At 38.1% G+C, this 14,383-nt stretch overlaps 2 protein-coding genes and 1 pseudogene across 2 annotated transcripts; 1 reads left to right on the plus strand and 2 right to left on the minus strand.

The window, feature by feature from the left end:
• Window positions 1-3: 3 nt before the first annotated feature.
• Window positions 4-4,536, plus strand: LOC114743053 (calcium-transporting ATPase 2, plasma membrane-type-like; annotated as a pseudogene).
• On the minus strand, window positions 4,281-6,440 carry LOC114743056 (cyclin-D5-1-like). Its single transcript, XM_028931265.1, has 5 exons — window positions 6,081-6,440; window positions 5,881-5,967; window positions 5,500-5,791; window positions 5,296-5,426; window positions 4,281-5,191 (listed from the first exon to the last, which is right to left on the minus strand). Exons 1-5 carry the CDS (start codon window positions 6,336-6,338, stop codon window positions 4,985-4,987), a joined length of 975 nt encoding a protein of 324 aa, XP_028787098.1. The 5' UTR covers window positions 6,339-6,440; the 3' UTR covers window positions 4,281-4,984.
• Window positions 6,441-11,688: 5,248 nt separating this feature from the next.
• On the minus strand, window positions 11,689-12,153 carry LOC114743057 (uncharacterized). Its single transcript, XM_028931266.1, has one exon. The coding sequence runs from the start codon at window positions 12,151-12,153 to the stop codon at window positions 11,689-11,691; it is 465 nt and encodes a 154-aa protein (XP_028787099.1).
• Between the last annotated feature and the right edge of the window lie 2,230 nt (window positions 12,154-14,383).

A 14,383-nucleotide genomic window follows, 5' to 3' on the forward strand; every position in this document is an offset into this window, starting at 1 on the left:
GAAGCCCTTCAAGACATGACGCTAATGATCCTAGGCGTGTGTGCTCTTGTGTCTCTCGTCATTGGAATAGCGACAGAAGGATGGCCCAGAGGAGCTCACGATGGCCTAGGAATCGTCGTAAGTATCCTTCTGGTCGTGTTTGTGACAGCGACAAGTGATTATCGCCAATCATTACAGTTCAGGGATTTAGACAAGGAGAAAAAAAAGATTGCCATGCAGGTCACAAGAAATGGGTATAGGAAAAAATGTCGATATATGATTTAGTTCCCGGCGACATTGTGCATCTTGCTATAGGAGATCAAGTCCCCACAGATGGACTCTTTGTTTCAGGATTCTCCGTGTTGATCGACGAGTCAAGTTTAACTGGAGAGAGCGAGCCAGTGATGGTGAATTCCCAGAATCCATTTCTTCTCTCTGGAACTAAGGTTCAAGATGGATCCTGCAAGATGTTGGTCACAACTGTAGGAATGAGAACTCAATGGGGTAAATTAATGGCTACATTGAGTGAAGGTGGAGACGATGAAACGCCATTGCAGGTGAAACTGAATGGAGTGGCCACTATCATAGGGAAGATAGGCCTATTCTTCGCGGTTCTTACTTTTGTAGTTTTGATGAAGGGACTTATGGCACGTCGACGACATGAAGGAAGATTTTGGACTGTGTCTGGGGACGACGCCATGGAGATGTTGGAATTCTTCGCCGTTGCAGTTACAATCGTTGTCGTTGCTGTCCCTGAAGGGTTGCCATTAGCTGTGACGCTGAGCCTTGCGTTTGCTATGAAGAAAATGATGAACGACAAAGCCCTTGTTCGACATTTGGCTGCCTGCGAGACCATGGGTTCAGCGACAAGTATATGTAGTGACAAGACAGGAACGTTGACGACCAACCGCATGACTGTCGTCAAAACATGCATTTGTATGAACATCAAGGACTGACCAATGAGGAGAAGGATTCTTCTAGTTTTCGCTCTGAGTTACCAGATTTTGCTATGAAATTGTTACTAGAGTCGATATTTAATAATACTGGAGGAGAGGTTGTGACTAAAGAAAAAGCAAAAGGAAACGTGAGATCCTGGGGACGCCTACAGAAGCTGCAATATTGGAGTATGGGCTGTCACAAGGTGGGGATTTTCAGAAAGAGAGAAAAGCATGTAAGATTGTGAAAGTTGAGCCATTCAACTCAGAAAAGAAAAGGATGGGTGTAGTTGTGGAGTTGCCTGAAGGAAATTTTCGAGCTCATTGTAAAGGTGCTTCTGAGATCGTTCTAGCTGCTTGTGACAAAGTGATCAATTCAAACGGAGAGGTCGTACCCCTTGATGCAGAGAAAAGTGATTATCTTAAAGAAACAATCCACTCATTTGCTTGTGAGGCACTTAGAACTCTATGCCTTGCCTATGTGGAATTGGAAAATGGGTTCTCTGCTGAAGATCCCATTCCTATTTCTGGATATACTTGTATAGGAATCATTGGTATCAAGGATCCTGTTCGTCCTGGTGTTAGGGAATCTGTTGCAATCTGTCGCTCAGCAGGAATAAGAGTAAGAATGGTCACAGGTGACAATATTAATACTGCAAAGGCTATAGCCAAAGAATGTGGGATTTTAACAGACGATGGCATAGCAATAGAAGGCCCAGATTTCAGAGAGAAGACTCAGGAGGAAATGTTTGAACTAATTCCCAAAATTCAGGTGATTCATATGATTGCTTCAATACTTATGAACCATCAACATTATTGATGTTTTCAATAACACAAAGTGCAATTTGTTTTCCAGGTTATGGCCAGATCCTCACCACTAGATAAGCATACTTTAGTGAAACAACTGCGTACTACGTTTGGAGAAGTTGTGGCTGTAACTGGTGATGGAACGAACGACGCCCCTGCCCTTCATGAAGCAGACATTGGACTTGCAATGGGCATTGCTGGAACTGAGGTGAGTCCAAACCAAACATTGCATGGTTTAAATAAGTACAAGATAGCGTTAAAGAGAAAGGAAAAGCCCATAACAAGTGGTGACAATAACAATGTGATTTGTGAACAGGTTGCTAAAGAAAGCGCTGATGTCATAATTCTGGATGATAATTTCTCTACTATAGTGACAGTGGCAAAATGGGGACGTTCAGTTTACATAAACATTCAAAAATTTGTCCAGTTTCAGCTGACAGTTAACGTGGTTGCCTTACTAGTGAACTTCAGTTCAGCATGCACAACAGGTATGAGAACCAACCTCACTAGTTCACCTCACTTTATGAGCTTAACATCCCGCTTCAATTCCTTCTTTCTAAATCCTATGATCGTAATTAATGAGTTTCCTTGTTCAGGAAGTGCACCTCTTACGGCAGTTCAATTATTGTGGGTGAACATGATAATGGACACACTTGGAGCACTTGCCCTGGCAACTGAACCTCCAAACGACGAACTAATGAAACGTTCACCAGTGGGAAGGCGGGGAAGTTTCATCAGCAATGTTATGTGGAGGAATATCTTAGGCCAATCTCTATATCAAGTCCTAGTGATATGGATTCTCCAGGCCGAAGGGAAATGGATCTTTGGAATGAAGGGTCCAGATTCTGATATCTTGTTAAACACACTTATTTTCAACACATTTGTCTTCTGTCAGGTAATTCATCTATCTCATTTGAATATGGAAGGAAGAACATTAAACTGAAGCATTTGATATCACGTGCCGGTTTTGGCATCTGCAGGTTTTCAACGAGATAAGCTCACGCGAGATGGAGGAAATAGATGTTTTTAAGGGCATATTGGATAATCATGTTTTCGTGGCTGTCATAAGTGTCACTGTTTTGTTTCAAATAATAATAGTTGAGTATTTAGGAACCTACGCTAACACCACACCCCTTGCTCCCATCTACTGGTTGTTTAGCGTTTCCATTGGATATTTAGGCATGCCCATTGCTGCTCACTTAAAGAAGATCCCTGTCTGAACCATCCCTATGAATCACAGTTGTATATTCTCTCTAAGCTTTGTTGGTAAATTTAGCATGTTAGTAATCAAGTCACTGTGAAACCATCACTTACCCATTTTATCTAATGCATTTTTTCTTAGTGATAAGAGTCACTGGTACAGACACACATGATGGTGTATGATTGTGTCCAAATTGGAAAACAGTCTCTGTTTGGAACCGCGGGAGACGTAGGACGATTCCCACCCAATGCACAACCAAATGTGGCAACGTAAGAGTATTAATTTGGTCCCTCCCCCTTTATCGTTCTTGGCATTTAGTTTTGAGCCAGACAAATAATTTCTTGTCCAATCAAAAGAAGCTAAACAGAAAAGAACACAAGAACGTTTTCCCTGTGGAATACATAAGAACAAAACCCCTTTAGTCGTACGATAGTGAACATATTGTGGTCCAACAAACACCTCTGCAACCCCTCTGCCTGACAGTTATGCATACGGAAGCAAAATTTGAACTTCAACGCAACTAGCCAAACTCACTTCTATTGCCATTGTCCTTTTCATTGGCCATATTGCTGAACTAAGGAGACCCTTACTATTGCACGCCATTTTCTTCTGCATATATGGTGCAGGCATTAGTCGGTGAAACTAACTGCGATCCTAAATTATTATCACCTTATCATTGAACATGTGAATCCTGTTTTACGTTTACCTTGGAAATCCTAGTTATCTGTCAGTCTGGGTCAGTATAACCACACTATGAATAATTGGATATCAACAAGTACAGCTTTTTTAACCAAGAAATGTGGAGGACGAAAGAATCTGGGTCGGTAATAGAAATGTGCATGTGAACCAGTTAGGAAGGGAACAATAAGCTGGTCACGGTAATTTGTTTACACCATAATACAAGGTTGGGGCCAGACTGGATGACTCTCTGCATATTCATCCTCCCTACAAGAGCATGTGGATTCTGACACAACCCTCTTATGAATCTCATCCTCCGTATCTCTAATTTCATGGTGATAAACTGGGCCCTACTCCCTACTTTAGTTTAGCAAATAGCAATCTCAGCTCATCGTGTTATCTACTAGATATAGGGATGTCTCTTGATTTGTCCACATATAATACATACGTACAGAAATGTTGTGTGTGAAAGATGGAAAGTGAGGGTGACAATGGCATATAATGTTAGAATGCATAAACTTAAGGAGTAAAAAAAGGAGAATAGAACATTTCTCTGAAGGTGGGTGGCAACCAAAACATGTACAAAGTGAGCTGTCAGATTGCCTAGTTTGATCGTCTGATTTGTGATACATTATCAAGGATTTTAATTACTACCAATGCACTGTACTGAGGATTTACCATTTTCAGGGCTATAGTAATATTAATGCATCAATAATCAAGGTACAGAAAAACAGTTTAAGCAAAGTTTCTCGGCCCTGTTCAAAAAAGGTCCTCTCACTTCCCAAGCAAGCAAAATCACACTCAACTTTACAAGCTTTCTTTAATGGCCCCGCCCCAAGTGCTTCTCAGATACAGCAAATCAATCAAACCCTAACGCCTCATTCTTCCTTCCTGGCTTTCAGCCTTTTCAAAGACATCACAATCTCCCTCTCATAGGGCAGGATTGCCCCAGTCCTACCATGGCTTACATGCTTAGGCCAAAAATAAATAAATAAATAAATGCGGTTGAAAAAGTGGCAATAAGCAATTCAAGAAAACAAACACTGCCCTGCATCACAGTGGAAAAATAGCCTTCAAACAGCTCATATGGCTCTTGGACTTTTAGTCACCTTCATTCTTCCCTCTTACGGTAGGCTAATTCTATCTGCTCTTCTTCTTTTTTTTTCTTTATTTATTTACCTTCTTTTCCTCTGTCATGGTTGTCACTGGTTGACACTTTAGTAGGGTATGTGGAAAATAAAACCCCAATGATCAAATACCAAATCATTCCACGAACTGGTGGTTGGCACTCATTAGCAGACCTATGAACTATGAAAGAATAAAATCTTCAGTGGAAAAAAGATCATATAATCCAATCAGTAAAAAACAATTAATCTTCCTATAACTAAGGTCGATGTATCTTTTGTTCAGGATAGCTTTCAGTTCCGCTTTCTAGGAAAGTGAGTTTTCTCTTGGTCCCAGAAGAAAGAACAGAGGCATTCTCCAAAACATCTGTGAAGCTGGAATGTGTTGACAACAAATTTGAGTCAGGAGTCTTAATTTTCCTTCTCTCTATTTCCTGCATTAGATTGTAACAGGAAAATACAAGTTCCTGTTGGATAACATTAAAGAAAATTCCATCAAACTGTGTTCTGTTCCTCCAATTGTTTTATCTAAATAACAAAGATTGGAAGCAAAAAGATCAATCAAACTCACACTTTCTAGGGACCCCCAGGATATCGAGCTTAAACAAAGATCCACACTGTGTCTCGTCAATGTAGCGTCAGAAGCTGCTAATATGGCAGCAGAAGCAATAACAGATGGACGATGATCTGTTAAACTAATATCTGCGTGGAACAAAAATCAGTTATACTATCTGTTAAGGGATTTTATTCAGTGTACATTGTGAAGATGAATTACCTTTCACGATTGCCATAATATGGCCTACAGCTCTTGAGATTATTGCTTCTGGCTTGGATTCCAAGGAAAATTTCTTGACCAAGTACTGCAGATATGCAAAAGGAGTCACGGATCCCATTTTCCATCCCAAGGAATCCAAAATTAGTAATTCCATTTTCCTAATCACTTTATTCTCAAAGCAATATTCTTTTCCCGGTAATTCAGATAGAGTTGGTACGTTTTGCTCTTCCATTTTCGCTGCCAAAGATAAACATGCCATCGATAATAATTGAAAGGCCCAATCTTTCGCTTCCTACATTAGAAATAACAGAAGCAAATCAAAAGTGTAATTCAAAAAAACCAAAAGCAATATGAAATCATCAGGGAAACTCGATTTCTCACATCAATGGATCGCCTTGAAAGGAATTGATCGAAATAAGTCACTGATAAGTAAATGGTGTGAGATTTAAACCCAAATTTCGCCCCTGTCTGAATCAAAGCAAAAGAAAGAAGTTCTCCATCAATTCAAGGGGGGGAAAAGCAGGGATTTTTCAAAACAAGAAAAATCAAGAAAATGGCTGGGTTGGCTGACGGAAACTAACGTTGAAAATCCAGTCAATGGCACCCACACGAGCACTCTTGAGACATTTAGCAGCACTTGTTGAGCAATCATCACTTGGGGGTGCAAACCCCATTTCTCTTTTAAACAAAATCTCAATGTACTCCTCTTCATCCTCGAAAACAGAACATGGGTTCATCCAGTCCATGCCAGAATTCTCATCACCAACCTTCAAAATGCTAGCTTCATCTTCTTCACACAAAAGGCTAGAGAAAGAAAACGAAGAGGCAGAGGTCGCCATTGTTCTGGTTTCTCACCTTAGCACGTGCATATATATCAGAGAAAGTGAATGAGATTGTTCACTTCATGGAATCTAACCGCTAAATACAGGAGCGTTAGTGAGAGAGAGTGTGAGAGAAAAGAGGAGAAGATTGAGAGGGAAATGGCGATGTTGGTGCCGCCAAAAGGAGGGAAAGGAATTATAATTAGCGGTTAGAGAGGGGGTTATGGGATTTATACAGACTTACAGCGGATGATCCGAATCCCAAATAATCTCAATATGTTTATGTTGGGAGATTCATTCGGAGTGGAAGAGGAAGTGGTCAGGTGCGTGCAATTCCGCTTTTGGTGCTAAGGACAGCTGTTGGATGGGAAGTTTTGTCCCTTCTAATTCAAAGCCCTTTCACTTTGGTCATACCCTTCATCATCTTCACTGATTTTATTATTATTTTTTAACCACACATTTATGCTTTTAATTTTTAGTTTTTATTGCCCGTTTCATTTGGTTTCTCGCTACAAGTCCAGAATAATCTAATTTCAGTCCTGCTTTGACCTAGCTTTGACGACAACAAAAATTTTAGGCAAATTTGAGAACAAAAGAAGACTGAGTATAAAATCTGGGAGTAAAAATCAATTTTTGAAACTTTGTTAGAGGCATTTATAAATTTACAATGATCTTCAGCAATCAACAATACAAATTTTAAACTTTAAATATAAGTTCTTCGTTTTATTTAATTCTCATTTGATATTCATTTTTTAACCGTGTGTTATTTTTTCCCCTTTTATTATATTTCAATTTGACTGTTAATTTTTAAAAGTTGTTCAAGCTTTTCGTCACTCAAAACCAGCATCTATTATCCAGCTAAGTGGCTGACAGAAAATTCTGCGTGGCAAATTGATTAAAATAGTTGAAAGTGTTAGGTAGATTAGAAAAATATAAAGGGGAAAAGATTACTTTATGATTAAATAAAAAATTTAAAATAAATAAAAACTGATAGACAAAATTACGTTCAAAAATAAAATACAACTATCAAATCAAAATTGGAAGACGAAAATAAAAATGAAATAAAAAAAAAAAACTAAAGCTCTCGTTTTTAATTTAAATTTCGTATCTACCCTTTAAAATTAAATTATCCTTTAAAATTAAATTCAGTATTAGCTGAGGTCCAGAGTTGGATTAGACATATATTCTCCACCCGTTTATTGTCTAATTCCTCTACAGAACTATAATACGCGAAAAAGTATATGAAATATTTTTTAGCAGTCTTTTCTTTTGACGGATTTAATGCATTTTTTTTTGAAAAAATGAAGTGATCTTCATCATATCAAGAATAAAAATGGATATTATAGTTTTGATTGATATCTTGCTTTTGTAATCAAAATAATCCCTCGTGTTTGGATAAATAACCACCTTGCATCATTATTTGGATTTAAAAAGGTATGGATATTCTATAGCATCTCTGTGTTCGTACGTTCTCATTCTCAAACTTACAGGCTTACATAAGCCAAAAAGCATAAACCTGCCCATTATAATATACTCCTCTAGTTATTAATATAAAACTTATTTAATTAATTTGATTAGATTAAGAAAGTTAGTTAATTACAAAAAAAGTGATACATTTTTTCTAAAACACCATAATTATCTTTCTTAATACACCATCTCCCTTTTTTACTTGATTATGGTTGAGAGAATATCCATAAGAGTAATTTAGAGAAAATTGATAAATATGAGAAATGGGTCTTATATTTAAGACTAAAATCAGCTCAAGAATTAGATTTTATATTAAGGACTAGAAGAGTAATTTTGGATATAATTCCGTTACTTTAAATTTAGACTTTTGCAATTATATAATAAGCTCCATTATTCTTAGCATTATTACAAGTGGTCTCACCGGCTGGCCGTATATCTCTTTTTCTGGGTTCACACGTCCTTGTGGTCTACATTAATTCTTCTGCACATATTTAAGCATTGTGCTAATCTTAATATCTCTCTTAAATTTCCATCTCGTTTTTTTAATGGGACGATATTATGTACAACGACCTTAAAAGACGCAACAACTATGAGATTTTTCAAAAGAACACGTGTGTGTGTAAATAACTCTAGATTTGGTCATTTTTTGAATGATTTTTTTTGGAAATACAATATATAATTGGATATTACTTTTCCATTGTTACTTAATATATTATTGTCGACTTACAGAGGTAGAAGGATGGATCAGTTGAATGTGAATTTGAGAGTCAGTGAGAGATGGATGATATGATGTGGATGGATGAATTACGAGGTTTATGATTAATGTTATGCATTTTTAAAAGTATTATTTTCCCTTCATCAAACCCTTTTTGTCTCTTCCTAATCATCTTCTTGTTTTCCCTGAATTCTGATTATATTTAATTTATGGAGTAATCTAGCCAGATTTGGCTTCAAACGATGTCTTCGCACTTTTGTTTCTTAACTGTCAAGATAAGGTATCATCAAAATTCTTATAAAATTATTTATATATTTATGTAGTTCCCGTAGGATAATAATACGCACAAACTGATTAGTCAGGGAGATTTTAGAAGTTTGGATCTGGGAAGTGAGATTACAATTTGGATCCGTTGTTCCATTTTTTTCTGGTAAAAAAGGCTTAAGAGTCAATATTCTTAATCAAGTTCTTTCAAATTGTTAGAGATTTGAATCACAAGTTCAAGTCAAGATCATGTATTCAAATAACATTAATAATTTATTTTTCTTTCCCCTGAAATCCCTATAACTAAACATGTACACACGTAAGTTCAAGGACCCAAAGGGGCTATGGATTTGAGGGATTATTGAAGAAAATATTTTTTCCAATTTAAAAAATAAAAATTATAATACCAAATGCACTCATCAAAGTCCCATATAAGAACCGCAAAATTTTCTTTTGGGCAAAAGACCCTGTGAATTTGAGAATTTATTAAGAGCCAATTGAAGCAGAACAGAGAGCAGTGAGAGTCTGCATTAGTAGTAAATTAAAAGAAAGAGAAGATCAGATTATGGCCCTTATATATTTCTTAAAAAGAAAAAAAAACAAATGAAATGGTGTATTAAGTAAGAGTGATTGATAAATTAAAGTAATAATGACACAGGATCCGAAACCTGCACAGCCATTATAACTGCTAAATAAAATGCCATCTTTTTACAGTATTTATTCCCTTTGACCCCCTTCTGAACATTGGCTAGTGAATGCCACCATCCCATTAACACTATTCAATCCCAAAACCCCTAATTAACAAAACCCCAACTTCAATATGTAAACCCCATAAACTCAACCCTCCAATCCAATAATATTCCCTCACAACTCCATCAAAAAGTAAAGTCCCTCACACAGTGATCACCCCATTAGGGTTTTGCAGCCAGCATTGGAAATTACAGTGACATTGACATAAGAACGACTCACAACCTCTCTCTCTCTCTCTTTGTGTGTGTGTGTATATATATATATGTATGTTCATGTATATGTGCGTAGGGTATGATATGTGAAAGGTGAGGGGAAATGGAGGGAAAAGGGGGGGCCAGAGAGAGAGAGAGAAAGAATTGATGAAAGTAGGAAAGCACACGTGAATATAATAGCAGAGGAGGAGGAGCGTCTTCACGTGTGAAAGGCTGATCCCACTGGTTTTTATAAAAAGAAAGCACACTCCCCATTCCAATATGTGATCCCAACCTTATGAACAAGACGCTCCTCCTCTATCCACTCCTCTCTCTCTCTCTCTCTCTCTCTCTCTCTCTATAATATCATTAAACTAAACCTGTGTGCTGCCGAGCCGAGCCAAGTAGGTGCTTAGGTATTAGTGATGAGAAATGGAAAGACTAAGACTTTGACTCCCAGACATCCATCAGCAAACCCAAGATGGTCAGCACCTTGTTTGACCATCGATGCATGAAATGATGATCACCATTATGATCTTAGCTTCGCCTCTTTCTCTTTCTCTCTTTGCTTACAGATGCAGAATGGGTTGCTGCAGAGAAAATTATGGTTCCAAGGCCACTCACTTCTCTGCTTTTACTCATTTAATCCCAATCACAATTTATATATGTGCCTCTCTCTGATCAATGCCCTCACGTACGTCCTCATCACAAGGGATCATTAGGCACATGTACTGTGCATGAATGTGTTTTTTACCTGTTTATGTGAAACTCAGTAAATTAAAGAGATGAAGTAGTGGAAGTTGCAGATATTAGTGTGTGTGTGTGTGTGTGATATATATTGCCGCCGAATTCAATGTTGCTTTGGCCACCATGGATGATGATGATGAAGAAGCAGTATTGTGTGGGTGTGTGTCTACACACACACACACATATTTAATTTCAGTGTGATTTCATCATTTTCCCAACCACCCCCACCATTATTCTCTTTCCTTTTCCATATGTTACTGTTGCATTATCAATTTGCTTGATGATCCATGCTTACTATTCTTGTGTGTCATCATTAATTTTCCACTCCCTCATTTACCACCAAAATTCTGGTACGTTTTGAGTAATTAAAAAAAATGTTTTTCTGTCTCAGTTCCCCAAAAAAAAAGGTTTCAGCTTTTTCTTGTCTGATTAATGAGTTTCTTGGACCGTACATGCATGACTTCATTACCCAGATTGCTCAAGCACACATTAAGTGGCGAAGTATGTGCATTGGACATGTCTACTTTTATAGTGATTCTGAAACCTCATATGTGCATTGGGCTTTTCTTGGGCCTCCATCCAAGCTGATTCTCGGTTGGAATAATCGAAACTGTTTTTCTTGGGCCTCCATCGTTCTTGGGCTTTTATTTTCTTGGATAATTTATTCAATTTCAAAATCGTAAACAGTCACATGGTTAGGTCTATCGACGCTTTCTATTGGCATACCGTGAGGCTTGCGTACTTCATGGGAGCCGAAGGGTCTTTTTGCTTCTTTTCCTCTTTTGGTACAAAGGAATGGAAACGGTCTTTTTCTCCAATTGTTCTCAACTGGACCTTAACTTACTGGCCCATACAAGTTTAATTGGGTATAGAGGCCCATTATTATCAGAATTTTCGGCCCTTAGGATTTTGTGCCCAGGTTCTCCTGTGTTTGGAAACATGCTTTGCAACTTTCAAGATGTAACCGTTCTTTGTTTATTATTATTATTTTTTTTTTTTGGTGAAGGAGGATAACCCAAGAAGTTACATATTCACTCTACGCACGACACCTAATCCTGAACAATCATCTTGGAGCATTTGACACACTTCCAAAGGTGGCGAGGACTAGATCTTTTTCCTGTCACTTTGTTAAGCACTCAAGTGAGCCATTTTATCCGCAACTCTGTTACTATCTCTATATCCATGTTTCACCTGCAGTTGCCACTTCTTTTCCAGCATCATCTTAATGTTTCACCTACACTTGCCACTTCTTTTCCAGCATCATCCTAATCCTTGTGAATAATTGCACATTTCCGATTACCGGGTCATTAAATAGCATAGCTCGAGTGATCTGTGCAACATCTGTCTCCACTTTGACTTTTTTGAACCCCCTATCCAAGCATAATATTAGACCTTCAAGGACTGCCCATGTTTCGGCTTTCACGGAGCTATAATTATTTAATCGAACTGAAAAACTACTTAGCCATTCCTCATAGTCTCCCCTTATACCTCCTCCACAACCTGCTATTCCATCACAAGACACCCTCCCATCCACATTTAGTTTGCACCGCCCAGATTGTGGTGCCTCCCAAGTGACCATTATTGTGGTGCTTCTTATCACCTCCAAACTATTACCATCCCATTTTTGCTGATAATTGCTGATATAGGATCGAATAACTTCTACTGCATGATTCAATAATATAAATTCCTCCTCATGCATCTTCTTATTCCTCCATCTCCAAATAAACCATTATCCTACAGCAAAAATATCAGCCCAGTTTCCCTCATATCTATTCATTGATCTCCTTATTAAATTGCTTTTTAACCAGTCAGACCACTCCTTACCAAAAAAACTTGCTCTCTTGTCAATTGGCACTAGTTGTCGCCACACATATGTTGCATGTGGACAATCCCTTAATGCATGGATTAGAGTTTTTGTCTGATTTTGACAGATTTTACACCTTCTCGCACTTCCATCCCACCTTCTAGTAATTTCTTTTGTTAGTACCTTTTGCCTAACACGTGCCATAAGAACAGCCTTGCTCTCTCCGGAGCTTGAATTTTCCAACATTCCTTCCATATGATCTCTTCCGCTCTCTCCTTATCAGCATGAAGAAATTTATAAGCACTTAATTACAATGGTAAACTTGCCATTGCTCGTTAGTTTCCAGTGCAACTTTTTCTCTTCTGTATGCCTCCCCTCTTCATCTCTCGTTTCCTCTCCTGGAACATATTCCAAGTTCGTAACATATGCCTCCCACAGCTTGGTAAGTTCTCTCTGTAGTCTTGAGTCTCCACTTCTCCTTACCAATTGGTTATCACCTTGGCCTGTTCCTCCATATTTTGCTTGAATCACCTTAACCCAAAGATCCTTTGGGTTTTGATGGGCTCTCCAAAAAAGTTTAATGAGCAAGGCTTCATTCATGCTTTTGAGTGACTTGATTCCTACACCTCCTTCACCCTTAGGTTTACACATCTTCTCCCAAGCAACTGCATGCCAATGTATGCTTTCCTTTGTATCGCCCCATACAAAACTCCTCTGTATTTTTTCCAGTTGCTCAGTCACTCCATAAGATATCTTGTCATGTTGCATCAGATAGAGTGCCATTGAGCTAGTCACTAATTTCACCAAAGTTAAAGTTAACCTTCCGGGAATTGAGAGACAAGAAGCTTTCCACCTACTGAGTTGTTTCTTCACTCGATCAATAATGTTGTTGATTTGTTTTCTCCTTTTTCTCGAAAATGAAATATCTGCACCCAAGTAGTGTCCCAATTCGTTCACCTGCTTGCATTTGCTTCCATTGCAAATTTCTCTCCTTTGATGTTGGGCTACATTGGGTGAGAAGTAGATGTGAGTCTTTTCCTGGCTCACACAGTACCTTGACATGTCTCCAAACCCCTACAAGCATTTTAGAATCACATCAATTTGATCTTAGTCTGCCTCTGCAAAAAGAGCAAGATCGTCAACAAACATAATATGTGATATGATGGGCCCATTTCGACCCGCTCTCATTCCTCTCCAGTGTTTCTCTCTAACTCTCTCACTAATCATATGTGTAAGATTTTCTGTGCCGAGCACAAAGAGATAGGGGGAGAGAGGATCTCCTTGTCAAAGACCCCTAGAAGGGTAGAAAGTCTCTAATTTTTCTCCATGCCAGAGAATTTTTGTTGAAGTAGTATCCACACGTCTCATGATTTTATTTATCATATCTTTGGGCAGCTAATTCCTCCAAGACTCTCTGGCGGTATTTCCAACTGAGTCTGTCATAAGCTTTTTTCGGGTCCACTTTGATTGTCATAAATCCTTTCTTCCCTTTTTTCTTCCTCATAGAGTGGATTATTTCATTAACAATGATGATATTGTCGTGAATATTCCTTCTTAGAAGGAAGCTAACTTGAAAGGGGGATATTAGTCATGCCATGACCTCCTTTAATCTTACCACAATCACTTTGGAAAGACATTTGTAGATCACGTTACATAAGGAGATGGGCCTAAGCTGTTGAACTCTTTTAGTGCAATCTACCTTTAGAATCAAAGTAATCATAGTGCTGTTCACCTCTTCTATTCTTCTTAGATTTTTACATAAATTCCTCACCGCTTTGCAGACATCATTTCCTATGAGCTCCCAATTTTTCTAAAAGAAAATTGCTGAGTATCCATCATCACCTGGTGTTTTCAATCCTCCCATTGAAAGCATAGCAGCTTTTATGTCTTCATTTGAGATGTTTACATTTATTTCTGCCCATTCTTCTGAATCAATGGATGGCCAGGTCTGTTTGGTCTAAACCCAAGGCCTTTCTTTATCTTCTTCAGTAAACAACCTTTGAAAGAACTTGTTAACAAGCTTGCCAACTTCATTTTTGCCTTCTATCCAATTGTTCTGGTCATCTTTAAGTGTTTGAACTCTATTCCTCCTTCTCTTTATTTTGGTTTTAGCATGGTAAAAGGA

The sequence above is a fragment of the Neltuma alba genome, unplaced genomic scaffold (assembly GCF_004799145.2).
Source record: "Neltuma alba isolate B1F8T4 unplaced genomic scaffold, ASM479914v2 tig00003921_pilon, whole genome shotgun sequence".
Lineage (NCBI taxonomy): Eukaryota > Viridiplantae > Streptophyta > Magnoliopsida > Fabales > Fabaceae > Neltuma > Neltuma alba.

Bases quoted from the DNA above. Each gene is read 5' to 3' on its own strand.
- LOC114743056 (XM_028931265.1), bottom strand. From the start codon at position 6,338: ATGGCGACCTCTGCCTCTTCGTTTTCTTTCTCTAGCCTTTTGTGTGAA. The intron at 5,792-5,880 runs GTGAGAAATCGA...TTTCTAATGTAG, and splicing joins TTTCAAGGCGATCCATTGAT to GAAGCGAAAGATTGGGCCTT. The intron at 5,427-5,499 runs GTAATTCATCTT...TGTTCCACGCAG, and splicing joins TATTATGGCAATCGTGAAAG to ATATTAGTTTAACAGATCAT.
- LOC114743057 (XM_028931266.1), bottom strand. From the start codon at position 12,153: ATGCATGAGGAGGAATTTATATTATTGAATCATGCAGTAGAAGTTATT.